We start from the raw sequence: 14,229 nt of genomic DNA, 5'->3' as shown, positions 1-14,229 counted from the left end.
GCCTGCCACAGGCAAGTCATCCTGCCTGGAGAGACAGGAACTGTAACAGCAGATGTAAGATGAACAGGAATTTTCTACAGCAAAAGGAAGGCGAGGGGTGATCCCTGACCCCATGATTAGCGGACTTTCACAGTTCTGCTTTATTCCCCTATTTTCATTAATATTATCATTATTAATTCAGACAGGAACTTTCAAAGCATCTCAGTATAAATGGGTACCTGGTTTTAAAGAGGCCATTTTGTTTTTTAAGGTCTCAGGTTTGGTTCCCCTTGCATGGAGATGGATTTGGTCCAAGTTCTATCCCTCATGTCAAGATTGAAAGTCCTCTGGGTTTTTTTGGGGTATCTTTGTGTTAGACAAAAATACTCCACAGCGGTATGAAATGGATCTGAAGAGATACTTTGTGTTGGTCTGGGATAGAAGCATTACAAGGCTGATGGAAGTGGATTTATAACAGGAGAATACCACAGCGTTAGGAATGCAACTAGGATCAGAGAAATAAGAAATGATAACCCGGAAAACCACAAATGGTTTGGGAAGAATGAGCTTGGGAAGGACTGGGAAGCGTTCCTCCACAAGTGCTGATTTCAGCACAGTTACTGAGTTGTTTTTACGAATTTCTTCCTCATCTTGGGAGTTCTGCCAGATGTCCTTGTGATCCATAAATCCTGCATTCCCTGTGCCCACTATCAATGGTTCATCCTTCTTCCCAAGCTTTGTTCAACTCCCCCAGGTCTGGGAGCAGAGAAACGTGTCCAGCCCTAACCTTAACAACTTTACCAACAATTAATTTGGTTTTTTAATACACAGCCATCACTTAGAGCTTGTTGGCTGCTGTTTCACAGATTCAATCTCACTTTTTGTTGATTGGTCTTGAAAGTCTACAAAGATCAAACATCATTAAAAACATCCTTTCTAAAGGAAATTTTACATATCCCACATTTTGCAACGCAGATGACCCACAAACAGAAACACTTTATAAAATGCAGTGATTTCCGCCCGATCCCCTCAGAGGCCGACAGCCATTTTGGGGCGTGAGGGCGGGCGGTGCCTGGGCGGGAAGGGGCGGGAAGGGCCGTGAGGGGAGAGCCCAGCCCAGCCGGGACGGGGAGGGAAGGGGCTGTGAGGGGAGAGCCTAGCCCAGCCGGGACGGGAAGGGAGCGTGAGGGGAGAGCCGAGCCCAGCCGGGGCGGGAAGGGCCGTGAGGGGAGAGCCCAGCCCAGCCCGGGGCGGGAAGGGGCCATAAGGGGAGAACCGAGCCCAGCCGGGGCGGGAAGGGAACGTGAGGGGAGAGCTGAGCCCAGCCGGGACGGGAAGGGGCCGTGAGGGCAGAGCCGAGCCCAGCCGGGGCGGGAAGGGAACGTGAGGGGAGAGCCGAGCCCAGCCGGGGCGGGAGGAGCCGTGAGGGGAGAGCCGAGCCGGGCCGAGCCCAGCCGGGGCGGGAAGGGGCCATGAGGGGAGAACCGAGCCCAGCCGGGGCGGGAAGGGCCGTGAGGGCAGAGCCCAGCCCGGGGCGGCAGCTGAGAAGAACCGGGGGTAGCTCTCCTCCCCGGCCATGCGGGGGTGGAACAGCGGGGACACAGAGCCGCCTGCCCCTGTCAGGCACCGGGTGGTGCGAGCTCCGGTGTCCCCGCATGAGGGCGTTTGGAGAGACTGCGTTGGGGGAAAATCCTAATAAACGAGGAGAAATACGGCTTGTGATTGTGGCACACAACTACTCTTATTTCATCCGGCGGTGTGAAGGAGGCAAACCAAACAGTGGAATCACAGAATATCCCGAGGTGGAAGGGATTACACGGATAAATAAGGTCCTGAGTGGACCTTGCTGGCCATGGCCCCAGCGCTCGGTGGCTTACCCGGGCAGGGCTGAGAAGCTGCTCAGGGCATCGCTGCCCCGCTTAATGCCAGTAGGGGCGAAAACCTGACCCGGATTTGACGTTTTTAGATTAAATCAGCCCTAAATTTAAGCTGGGAGGTGCCCAGTGCAGGTGAAAGACGGCAGAGCCCGGCCGTTCCTGGGGGTCTGCGGCGCGGGGGGCTGAGGGAGGGCGAGACTCGCCTTTGTGCGCGGAGCGAGGGACGGAGCAGCAGAGCCCGGCTGCAGCGGCTTTAATGCAGGCGGTCGTGCCGATTATTTATTTATTTTCACGGGGCGGCTGAGTGGAAGGCTGGGTTTACGAAGGCGCGGAGCCTCCCCTCCCCTGCCGCGGCGGCGCTCCGGGCGAGGGTGGTACCGCTTCCCGGGGGCTGGAACACGCCTTCCCGGGGGCTGAGCGCGGCTTTCCCGGGGCCGGAGCGCGGCTTCCCTGCAGCCGGAACACCTCTTCCCCGCGGCTGCCAGGCGGTCTCAGCCCCGTTTCTCTGCTCGGTGGAGCTGATGGCTGCAGGTGAATTCTTATTCTCGTCTCGTAGCGTTAAACCTGCATGGGCTGCATGGCTGGGGTAGGGAGGAACAGTGGTTTATTTCACGGCAAAAGGATGGGAGCGATTTATTAATTGCTGATTTCAATAACGAACCCTTTCCCCCCTCCCTCTCCCCAGCCCACCTCTGTATAGGGGTGTGTAAACTTGGCGGAACTCGGGCTTTTTGTGTGAAAACCTCCCGTCGCGTCTGGGCGCAGCGAACATGCCAGAGCAGAGCAATGATTACAGGGTGGTGGTGTTCGGGGCAGCGGGGGTCGGCAAGAGCTCCCTGGTGCTGCGCTTTGTGAGGGGCACTTTCAGGGAAACCTACATCCCCACCATCGAGGACACGTACCGGCAGGTGATCAGCTGTGACAAGAGCATCTGCACCCTGCAGATCACGGACACCACGGGCAGCCATCAGTTCCCTGCCATGCAGCGGCTCTCCATATCCAAAGGGCATGCCTTCATCTTGGTGTACTCCGTCACCAGCAGGCAGTCCATGGAAGACCTTCACCCCATCTTCGATGAGATTTGTCAGATCAAGGGCGACATCCAGAAAATCCCGATAATGTTGGTGGGGAACAAAAGTGACGACACGCAGAGGGAGCTGGATGCCAGCGAGGGGCAGGCGCTGGCCAGCAAGTGGAAGTGTGCCTTCATGGAGACGTCAGCCAAAATGAACTACAACGTGCAGGAGCTCTTCCAGGAGCTCTTGAACCTGGAGCAGAGGAGAACTATCAGTCTCCAGGTGGATGGAAAGAAATCCAAACAGCAGAAAAAGAAAGATAAACTGCAAGGCAAATGCTCTGTAATGTAGATTGCTTTTGGCTGGACTTGCTGCACGGCACAGCTGGAGCGTGGACTCCCACAGAAAATACATTTCTGCTGGAGATTTTGGAGGAATCCACGCCTTGCAGGGTTGTTGCTTTCCTCTAAAATCCCCACTGGGTAATTGTACGTGTTGTTTTTAAGGAGGATGGCTTCTGCATGTTTATTTTTTTAAACCAATAAATGTTCCATGTTAGCAATTACCTATGACTAGAAGTTTTTAGTGTAAGAAGTTTTCCAGAGGAAAAAAATGTCTGTCAGAACAAACCTCTGTATTCTTGTGAGTACATGCCAGTTTTTAAATATCTCCAGCCTGTTAACTCAGAGGAAATCATCTATAATGTGTAGAGTTAAATTGTTTTCAGGAGTCTATTGACCAGAGCAAATCTCTAACAAAGTGAAGCATTTGCTCTAAAAATGAGCATGTGTGTGGCTCTGCGTGCCTAAATTTTTGATTGACAGACTGGCTTGCCCACCAAAGCTGCAGTTTTTGCATGGCAGAAGCGAAGTTTCCCTGTGTACTGTGCAGTTCTGGGAGTGATTACAGCTGTATAAAATCAGGCTTTCATTCCTGCTTTACTTTTTAATTCCCGACTTCCTCTGTTCACTGAGGCAGGATTTTCCACGTGCTCTCACTCCCAGTGCAGGAGTGAGCCTTGGTGTCCTTGAGCAGGAGCTGCCTCCTGATGAAGGTAACTGGGAGGTTTGAGTGCCCTTTGATGCAGAAGCTGTTATCTTCTCCTTGCCCAACCATCACCCAGGTTTTGCTGTCCGAAGCTCCTTTTCCCAAATTCTACCAGAATTCTATCAGATATGTATTTTCCCCTCTCCATCCGAGTTACCCAGGGTTTAGTTGGGACCTGGGATGAGTCACTTCAGACAACACTGCCAGGGGAAGGAGCAGCTGTACCTGGAAGCAAACCCCTCTCTGACGAGAACTTCTGGCAGACACTTCATGAGAATGAAGGGACTGGAGGGATTTAAAAGCTGTGTGGATGTGGGGGTGTGGGTCAGTGCTGGGGAGCAGTTGAACTCCATGGTCTTAGAGGGCTTTTCAAAGCTAAATAGTTCCATGATTCTGTCTCCTGTTTTGGGTGTGTTCTAGCCCAAGCAGAAGACTGTAGGACCTCAGTGTTACACCGCAGGTTTGTTTTTTACACAGCAACGTTGTCTTGGCACATGAGACACGGGAGGAGAGGAATTGCTACTTTTTATAGCACTTTTCTAGTGAAGTGATTTCATCGCTGAAGGTGAACACAATATGGAACAGGAGGTGCTGGAGGATTTCAGGCTCTTTCTGTGAAAGTATTCGTGTCGAGAATGACCTGAGGGGAGCCTGTGAGAAACATGGGGGCCTGGGGAGCCAGGACAAGGGGGAATGGCTTCCCACAGCCAGAGGGCAGGGATGGATGGGATATTGGGAATTAGGAATTGTTCCCTGGCAGGGTGGGCAGGCCCTGGCACAGGAATTCCCAGAGCAGCTGTGGCTGCCCCTGGATCCCTGGCAGTGCCCAAGGCCAGCTTGGACAGGGCTTGGAGCACCCTGGGGTAGTGGAAGGTGTCCCTGCCCATGGCAGGGGTGGGATGGGATGAGCTTTAAGGTCCCTCCCAACCCAAACCAGTCTGGGTTTCAATGGAAGGTGCTATAGAATGGTCTTTCTCCCCAGACGCCTTTGTTCGTGTTGCAGGCTAATACACAACTCCATGACATTTGTATCCATGTGAATATATGAGATTTGAACAATTCTTGGCACCTGGTGCTCCCTTGTCTCCTGTGCTGTCCCTGAGCAACTTTTCCAGTCTCCTTAGGCTGTCCCTACACACTCATGGGATCAGATGGCTCCATGTATGCCAGGAGAGATTGCCCTGCTTTCATCTGGAGCCCTCACACCATTTGATTCAGCAAAAAAACTTATGATTTTCATTACTTATGATTTCAGAAACCAAACTTCTTCAGGAGGGTTTGGAGCTGTCCAAAAGGTAATGCTCATTTGCCAAAATCAGCCCAGAGGCTCTGCTCCTGATTTTCCCTGTTGGTGAAGGGAACCCCCAAGCTCTCAGTGTGGGATCTGTGGCGCTGGCTGGTGTTGTCCCCTGTGTGTGACCTCTCTGGGGTGGCCAGGGGAGCAGTCCTGATGGCTTTGCTTGCACATAACTCTTCCTTTCTCCTCTCTGGCTTTGTGCATGGATTTTCTCTCTCTGTTCTCTCATGTCCAAGTGGTTACACAAAGCTCCTCGTGGGTTGTTTGGTTATTATTACAAAAACTATTTCAGTTCCATTGCAGCCTTTGAAACCCCTCAAAGAAGTTTTCTGTCTAAGCCTTTTTAAAATGTCAGGAGACCTAATAATGTCTCTACAACTCCCACTGCCTTCATGGAGATGCCTGTGCAAAGGATCTGCAATTACTCACACAGCCAGGATGTTCTGGAATGTGTCATTAGCACTGCTGTGTGTTCCCTGTGCGGGGTGTGGAGGTCTCTGAGGGCTGGGATCTGTCAGAGCAACAATCCCTTGGAGCAAAACAGGCTCAGGCATTCCTGCACCCAGGAGAATCCCTGAGGAGCTGGGAAGGGGCTGAGCCTGGAGCAAAGGAGGCTCAGGGGCCCTTGTGGCTCTGCACAGCTCCTGCCAGGAGGGGACAGCCGGGGTCGGGCTGTGCTGGGTCAGGCACTGGCACTGCCCAGGGAGGGTTGGAGTGCCCATCCTGGAGGGGTTTAACATCCCTGTGGATGTGGCACTTGGGGACATGGGTCAGGGGTGGCCTTGGCAGTGCTGGGGGAATGATTCAACTGCATTGTCTCAGAGGACCTTTCCAACCTAAACAATTCCATGATTTGAAGCTTCCTTTGGTTGCCATGAGACCAAGGCTGTGTGGCAATGGAGATGCTGGGGTGCTCCTGGGGGTGTCCCAGTTTAGAAACCCAAACCAGCTGGGGAACAAGGGACACCTGCCCTGTCTGCCTTTCATGCTCTGTAAATAATCTGTGTCTTGGGTGTGCAGCTCAATTGTACTGTAAATTAAAACAGTATTAATAAATAAATTCTATAATTGGCTGTTTCCATATGAACTGAACTAACCTGGCTTGCGTGTGTGCAATCTCTCATTCTTATAGGAAGAGAAATTAATTTCCTTGTGAGCTGGGAAGGGGCTGGAGAATCCCTGAGGAGCTGGGAAGGGGCTGCAGAATCCCTGAGGAGCTGGGAAGGGGCTGAGCCTGGAGCAAAGGAGGCTCAGGGGCCCTTGTGGCTCTGCACAGCTCCTGCCAGGAGGGGACAGCCGGGGTCGGGCTGTGAGAATCCCTGAGGAGCTGGGAAGGGGCTGCAGAATCCCTGAGGAGCTGGGAAGGGGCTGAGCCTGGAGCAAAGGAGGCTCAGGGGCCCTTGTGGCTCTGCACAGCTCCTGCCAGGAGGGGACAGCCGGGGTCGGGCTGTGCTCCAGGGAACAGGGACAGGAGCAGAGGGAACGGCCCCAGGCTGGGCCAGGGCAGCTCAGGGTGGGCACAGCAGGAATTTCCCCATGGAAAGGGGCTCAGGGCTTGGCACTGCCCAGGGAGGTTTGGAGTGCCCATCCTGGAGGGGTTTAACATCCCTGTGGATGTGGCACTTGGGGACATGGGTCAGGGGTGGCCTTGGCAGTGCTGGGGGAATGATTCAACTGCATTGTCTCAGAGGACCTTTCCAACCTAAACAATTCCATGATTTGAAGCTTCCTTTGGTTGCCATGAGACCAAGGCTGTGTGGCAATGGAGATGCTGGGGTGCTCCTGGGGGTGTCCCAGTTTAGAAATCCAAACCAGCTGGGGAACAAGGGACACCTGCCCTGTCTGCCTTTCATGCTCTGTAAATAATCTGTGTCTTGGGTGTGCAGCTCAATTGTACTGTAAATTAAAACAGTATTAATAAATAAATTCTATAATTGGCTGTTTCCATATGAACTGAACTAACCTGGCTTGCGTGTGTGCAATCTCTCATTCTTATAGGAAGAGAAATTAATTTCCTTGGAGTAGATGCTGTGTTTTGGAGTGAGGGTATATGTTGGGTTGGAAGGATTGTGGCACTGCCCAGGGAGGGTTGGAGTGCCCATCCTGGAGGGGTTTAACATCCCTGTGGATGTGGCACTTGGGGACATGGGTCAGGGGTGGCCTTGGCAGTGCTGGGGGAATGATTCAACTGCATTGTCTCAGAGGACCTTTCCAACCTAAACAATTCCATGATTTGAAGCTTCCTTTGGTTGCCATGAGACCAAGGCTGTGTGGCAATGGAGATGCTGGGGTGCTCCTGGGGGTGTCCCAGTTTAGAAATCCAAACCAGCTGGGGAACAAGGGACACCTGCCCTGTCTGCCTTTCATGCTCTGTAAATAATCTGTGTCTTGGGTGTGCAGCTCAATTGTACTGTAAATTAAAACAGTATTAATAAATAAATTCTATAATTGGCTGTTTCCATATGAACTGAACTAACCTGGCTTGCGTGTGTGCAATCTCTCATTCTTATAGGAAGAGAAATTAATTTCCTTGGAGTAGATGCTGTGTTTTGGAGTGAGGGTATATGTTGGAAGGGTTGGAAGGATTAAATAAGTGCAGGTTAGAAAAGCAGCAGACCTGTAGTTTTTCAGTTGATTTTTTGATGAAGGACATTCGGGTGAAGCCATCTGTCAGCAATGAAGAAGCAGCTCTGCTGTCTGATGGAGCTGCTCTGGCCTTACCTGCTGTTTCCAGCAGTGCTTTTCCAGGAGCTGGTGACAACGTTTGTTTTATGGAGCTGTTTATGTATCCTGTAAACCTTTCAGCTTGGAGACATGCCCTGACACATTGTCCCTGTCTGGAGAGCTGGATGGGAACTCACTAATAATTCCCACGTTGGTTGGTTTATTCCCTTCTTCATTTTGTTCTACCCCAGAACTCTCTGGTTTTTCTGGAAGGCTCTTCATGAGGTCAGATGTGGTGAGACGAGGTCATAGAAGATGCTGACACAACTTGTTGAGTTGCTTTTAATGGCTCCATAGTGTCTTCTCAGGATCACGAGTTGAACACTCTGAAAATTCCCTCTGGGATATCCTGAAGGAGCCCCCAGACCCGCTCTTGCCTGGGTGGCTGGTGAAGGCTGGGACTGTGAGGGCGGTGAGTGACTTTGAACTGAACCACAGAATCATGGAATCACTGAGGTTGGAAAAGCCCTCCAAGACCATGAAGTCCAGTCTGTGTCCAGTCCCCCCTTGTCACCCAGCCCAGGGCACTGAGTGTCACCTTCCTTGGATGGGGACTCTACCACTGCCCTGGGCAGCCCATCCAATGTCCACCCTCCCCACGAAGAAATCCTTTTCCTCTCTGGGATGCTGAATTTCAAGCATTTCTCAGTCCGTACTCCTTATTTCCATACAAGACTCGTTGACAGGCTTGAGGCAGTTCCCTTCCCGAGTTCGACGAACAGAATCAGTGTCAGGAGAAAACACTGGGGAGGAGAATCACGAACAGCTCTTCTTGCGAGAGAAAAATGTGAGCAGTAGCTGGAGTGTCCACCCACACATGTATTTTAAAAACAAGCAGACAGAATATTGCTGTATTCCAATTCCTCTTCCCAGAGCAAAGCAGGCTCATGATTAATGGAACAAACAGCTTGGAATAATAAGCAATATTGCTTTATATGCAGGGTCCGTAGCCACGAGGTACCCGGAGCACTCCAGAAGAGTAAAAGCTCGTCTTAATCATCGCCTGCCTCCTCTGCAGTGTCTGTGTTGTAAATAAGGGACATCAAAAGCTTTGGAGAGCTAATGAAAATGCTAAAGAGGCTCCAGACCCACGGCAGCGTAGCAGCCTCCTGCTTAATGCTGCTGCTGCGTGTCAGGCTAGACCTGCCACCCCTAATTGATTCCTTTTTTCCCGTTTTGGGGGAAAACCATGACATAAAATCCTGTTAGATGGGAGTGGATTTAATAATGCAAAAAGGATAGAGGAGCAGAGGAAGGAGGGGAGCCCAGCATTGCCGTGGCTCGGCTGGGTTTGTTCACAGTCCCGTGGTGGTGGAGCTGAACTCTCTGGCACAGCTGGGCACTGCAACAGGGTCTGGCTTGGGTGGCTGCCTCTGTCCCATCTGCTGCTCTTTGCCCTCTTCACGCTTCCAGCAAGTCTGAACATTAGAGGGAAAGGAATTATTGTGTTTTCCTGGATTAGCACAGAACCAGTCTTCCAATCCAACCATTCCAGCTGCTCCTCCCGTTGCCCTCAGCTCCTATCCGGGTGGGAAGGGGGGCGTGGGGTCCCTCCAGAGCCTGTCTCTGCTTGGCAGCCTGTGTTGAGGACTTGCTCCAAGCCTTGAGCAGAGGGAAATGCAGCTGATCTGCTGTGAAAGGGGCTTTTCACAAGGGGGGTTGGACTTAAACTGAAGAAGAGCAGGTTTAGATGGGATATTGGGAAGGAAATTCTTCCCTCTGAGGGTGGTGAGACACTGCCACAGGTTGCCCATAGAAGCTGTGGCTGTCTCTGAATCCCTGGAAGTGTCCAAGGCCAGGCTGGACAGGGCTTGGAGCAGCCTGGGATAGGTGTCCCTGCCAGTGATGTCTCCTCCAGCTAAAGGGACGTGGTTTTCCTCCACCTGGATATGGGTGCCCACAGGTGCCTCCTTCCAAGCAGGCAGAGCACTGCTCCGAAGCCCCTGGCATGGGGAGCAGCAGGGAGCTTTCCTTTCATAGCTCAGTGATGCATTTGTGCCTTTCAGACTAAAAATACCTAAGGATGGAGATACGAAAACTCTTCTCTCCTACGTTATGGTTTTCCTTTGTTCCCACATGTTTTCCTCCAACCCCTGCATCCCATTATCTGCCTCAGGCTGCCCGTGGGTGAAGGATGAGCAGCTCACACCCAGGCAGTGAAAATCCCTCCTTGGAGGGAAAAACCCATCCATCACATGGAGTCCTTGGATCAAGACCAAGGTCTCATCTGGGATGGGAGTGAGGAAAAGGCTTTTTCTGCCAGTGCTGGCTGCCCACATCCTGCTGCCCACATCCTCCTGACTGCTTGGAGCATCCCTCGAGCAGGGATGGAGCAGATCCCAGCCTGCACCCACGTCCAGCCCGGTACGGGTCCATATGGACCTGCTGGGATTGATGGGGAGGTGAGGGAACAATGGCATGCACTCCTTGTGCCCCCGAGGAAGAGCACACCTGAGCTGCAGCACACGGGTCTGTCCCTGGGCCGTTCTGATGTGTCATTTCAACAACGTGAAGCCCAAAAATAGGGAAGAAAATTAATAAATAAGGGAATGTTCCTGCTCAGATTGTTTTAGCCATTTCTGCTGTCAGATGCTTTACCAGCTGGCCAAGCTGGAACTAGGGGAGAGTGGCTGGCTTTGTGATTATCTGGAAAGATGAGCCAGAATATGGCTCAAAAATGGGAAATATTTGTATGAACTGTAAGAAATTACTCATTCCCACAGGCGTAATTCCAGACATTGATTCATTTGGTTAATTTTCAGTGGAAAAAAATAAGTCTTTACATCCAAGAAAGAGGATGTTGAAGGGTGCCTGGTGTTTGTTATGTGGAACACAAGGGCATTTGGTGTTTAATATTTTTTGTTGCATTAATGATTGCTCCAAACAGCCTTAGCAAGGTTCTTCCTGGGGGTGTCCAGCATGGATACCCAACATGTGACTGTTTATCACACGTGCTCCTTTTGGACAGCCTTTTCCAGGGAAGGCTGGGTCCAGCAGCCCAGGGGTGGGGATTTAAGGGATTCCTTTGTGGAAGAAATACATGATAAACAGTAAGGGAAAGTAAGCATTGGGTGGGTTCAGACCATATTCCTGGGGGCTGGTTCTTTGGGACAAAGAAAAGCCAGGGGAGCCTGGGCTCCCGTTCCTTCTCCATGGCACTGGAGGGATGGAATGGCAGCTGTTGATGCGGCAGGGATGGAGATGGGCTGTGGGTTCAGACCATATTCCTGGGGGCTGGTTCTTTGGGACAAAGAAAAGCCAGGGGAGCCTGGGCTCCCGTTCCTTCTCCATGGCACTGTTGATGCGGCAGGGATGGAGATGGGCGAGCAGGAGCTGCTCCTGGCCAGGCACACGGGGACAGGCTGGGCCCTGCAGGGAGCAGAGATGAGGGATGGCTGTCCTGGAAATCACATTGCGCCGTCTCCTGCACCTCCGCTGCTCCCACGCGGAATCTGATTACTCTCCTGCTCCAGAGAAAGCCTTCCTCGGCTGCTGGCTGTGCACAGCTGTCTGCTCTGCTTGTGAAGTCCCTTTCTGTGACTGCCACTCCGGCCTCCATGGCCAGGGATAATCCCAGGGCTGCTGGGAACACCCCCTTCCTGAAAGGCAGGACAGTGACCCCCAGCCCGCACCAGCCTTTAGCCAGGAGCGAGCCCCTGCCTGCTCCCAGCTGATTTCAGGATCATTTTTCTCTGCATTTCAAGTTACTTACAAGAGAAGCCACCAAACCAAAATTCCCATTCTGCAAAGACCCTGGGAAAACTGAGTCAAAATTCCTGTTCTGCACAGATTCTGGTGAAAACTCACTGGGTTTTGAAGGGGAACATGGTATAATCTTGATAATTTTGTCCAAGAATTATATTTTCTGCTCTGCCTGCTCCTGCCAGGATTGCTGGGGCTGGGAGCAGTGTGGCTCATTTTCCCCAGCATCAGAGATTTCCATGATCCATCTGGGAAAGCCCCTTGAGTCCATTCAGTGAATCCCCCACCTCCCTGCAAAGGGATATGGAGCCTCCAAGGTGGGAAGGAGCAGCACTGTCACACAGGCAGAAGACATCTGGCTTTGCTTTCTCTGGCCAAAGTGCACCCTGAGAGCAGAGCTGCTGCAAACCCTCCCAGGCTGAGCACTGCAGGCAGCCCTTGGCTGAACTCTGAACCTCTCTGTGCAGGAAATAACGAGAGTTCACAGAGATAAATGGTGCTGGGGACAGGACTCCATCCTGGATACTGCTCCAAGGCCTGCTCCGAGGCCCTCCCAGTATCTCATGTCAGACTGGGTTGGGTTGGGAGGGATTCAAAGCCCACCCAGTGCCACCCCTGCCACGACAGGGACACCTCCCACTGTCCCAGGCTGCTCCAGCCCCAGTGTCCAGCCTGGCCTGGGATATTCCAGGGATCCAGGGGCAGCCCCAGCTGCTCTGGGAATCCTGTGCCAGCCTCAGAGGGAAGAATTCCTTCCCAATACCTAAGAGTAAACGTCCTGATGTAGGCTACCACCCACTAATAATAACAATAAACTTTTCCATAAATATTTGTGTTTGTAGGAGAAAGGGAAACCCGTGCTTGTATCACTGGGATCCGAGGAGCTCAGTCCTGCCCTCAGACAGAGGTGACACATCCACGGGGTGAGTGTCTGGGAGGGAGCAAAAGGAGGGAAAAACGAGGGATCCCCTCTTGCTGGAAAGGAAAATAAATGTTTAATGGAGGAAATACAAAGTTCAAACCAGGGTGCCCTCCCAGTGAGTCCACTGCATGTCCCAGTGCTCCCAGTGTGCACAGCACAATCCCCAGTGGAACAGTGTGTGCCCAGGGTGCCCTCCCACTGAGTCCACTGCACGTCCCAGTGTTCCCAGTATGCACAGCACAATCCCCAGTGGAACAGTGTGTGCCCAGGGTGCCCTCCCAGTGCACCCCCTGCACATCCCAGTGTTCCCAGTATGCACCGCACAATCCCCAGCCGAACCGTGTGTGCCCAGGGTGCCCTCTCAGTGCACCCACTGCACGCCCCAGTGCTCCCAGTGTGCACAGCACAATCCCCAGTGCAGCCAGTGTGTGCCCAGGGTGCCCTCCCAGTGCACCCACTGCACGTCCCAGTGTTCCCAGTGTGCACAGCACAATCCCCAGTGTGTGCCCAGCTCGTGGCCCGGGTGCCCTCCCCGTGTGTGCCCCGTGGCAAACCGGCCGGGATGGGACAGGAGCCCCAGCAAAGCTCCGGGAATCCCTGACAAGCTCCAGGGAAGCCCAGCGAGCTCCTGGGTCAGGGGCTGCTCGCTGCACTGTGAGCCTAAGGTAGTTAGCTAATTAACGCTGGCTAATTAAGCTCTCGGCTAGGACGGGACGGTGGGAAGCTGCTGCTTTAGCCCACGAGAGGGCAACGCTTCCCTGGCTGCTGGCCACGCTCGGGAAAACCGGATTCCTGGTTTCCATTAGGAACCGAACGAGGAATTCCTTCTCTTCTTCAGTGTTCCTAAAGGTTTTGTTTGGGTTTTTTCATTGGGGCACAACGCAGGACACTCCTCCTGTGCATCCCCGCGCTCCCGGCTGGAATGGCAGTGGAGAGGAGCCGGGCAGGCTGGTGATCCCATCTCCTCTCCCATAAAAGCTGCTGTGGAGACAGGCTGGAGCCGGGCAGCCTGGCAGTGCCAGGGACAGCCTGTGCTGGCATGGGAAAACCACGGAAAAGGGCGAGGAGAGGTGTTCCCGGTGCTCCCAGGGCAGGGACGCTCCGCGGGCACACTGGGCAGAGGTGGGCATGGGCATGAGCGCAGCATCTTCCCCATTCTCCTGGAATTTTATAGAATCCCACACTGGGAGGGACCTTAAAGCCCATCCCATTCCATGGCAGGGACGCCTTCCTCTATCCCAGGCTGCTCCAAGCCCTGTCCAAGCTGGCCTTGGGCACTGCCAGGGATCCAGGGCAGCCACATTTTCCCTGGACAATGCGTGCCAGGGCCTGCCCACCCTCATTTCCCTCTCCCTCCTGCAGCTGCCAGGCTGGAGCCCATATTTAAATTTCAATTCCCCACCCTCATTTCCCTCTCTCTCCCGAAGCTGCCAGGCTGGAGCCCATATTTAAATTTCAATTCCCCACCCTCATTTCCCTCTCTCTCCCGAAGCTGCCAGGCAGGAGCCCGTATTTAAATTTCAGTCCCCACCCTCGCCTGCCCCTGGAGAGAAATGTTTTCCCAGGTGATGCCAGGATCAAAGCCCCACAAGCAGAGGCACGCCGGGCTGGCTCGGGCAGCGGACAAGCCTCTGCAAATACCGCACTGCCCCTCCCTGGCAACAC

General features: G+C 53.0%; 1 protein-coding gene across 1 annotated transcript; it reads left to right on the top strand.

Annotated features, from left to right (window-relative positions):
• Positions 1-1,448: 1,448 nt before the first annotated feature.
• DIRAS3 (DIRAS family GTPase 3) lies at positions 1,449-3,655 on the top strand. Its single transcript, XM_039711839.1, has 2 exons — positions 1,449-2,387; positions 2,542-3,655. The coding sequence occupies exon 2, from the start codon at positions 2,627-2,629 to the stop codon at positions 3,221-3,223; it is 597 nt and encodes a 198-aa protein (XP_039567773.1). The 5' UTR covers positions 1,449-2,387; positions 2,542-2,626; the 3' UTR covers positions 3,224-3,655.
• The last annotated feature ends 10,574 nt before the right edge of the window (positions 3,656-14,229 follow it).

The sequence above is a fragment of the Passer montanus genome, unplaced genomic scaffold (genome assembly GCF_014805655.1).
Source record: "Passer montanus isolate IOZ18808 unplaced genomic scaffold, ASM1480565v1 scaffold25, whole genome shotgun sequence".
Classification (NCBI taxonomy): domain Eukaryota; kingdom Metazoa; phylum Chordata; class Aves; order Passeriformes; family Passeridae; genus Passer; species Passer montanus.
The sequence above is the reverse complement of the archived record's forward strand: the minus strand, read 5'-3'. Positions and strand labels throughout refer to the sequence as shown.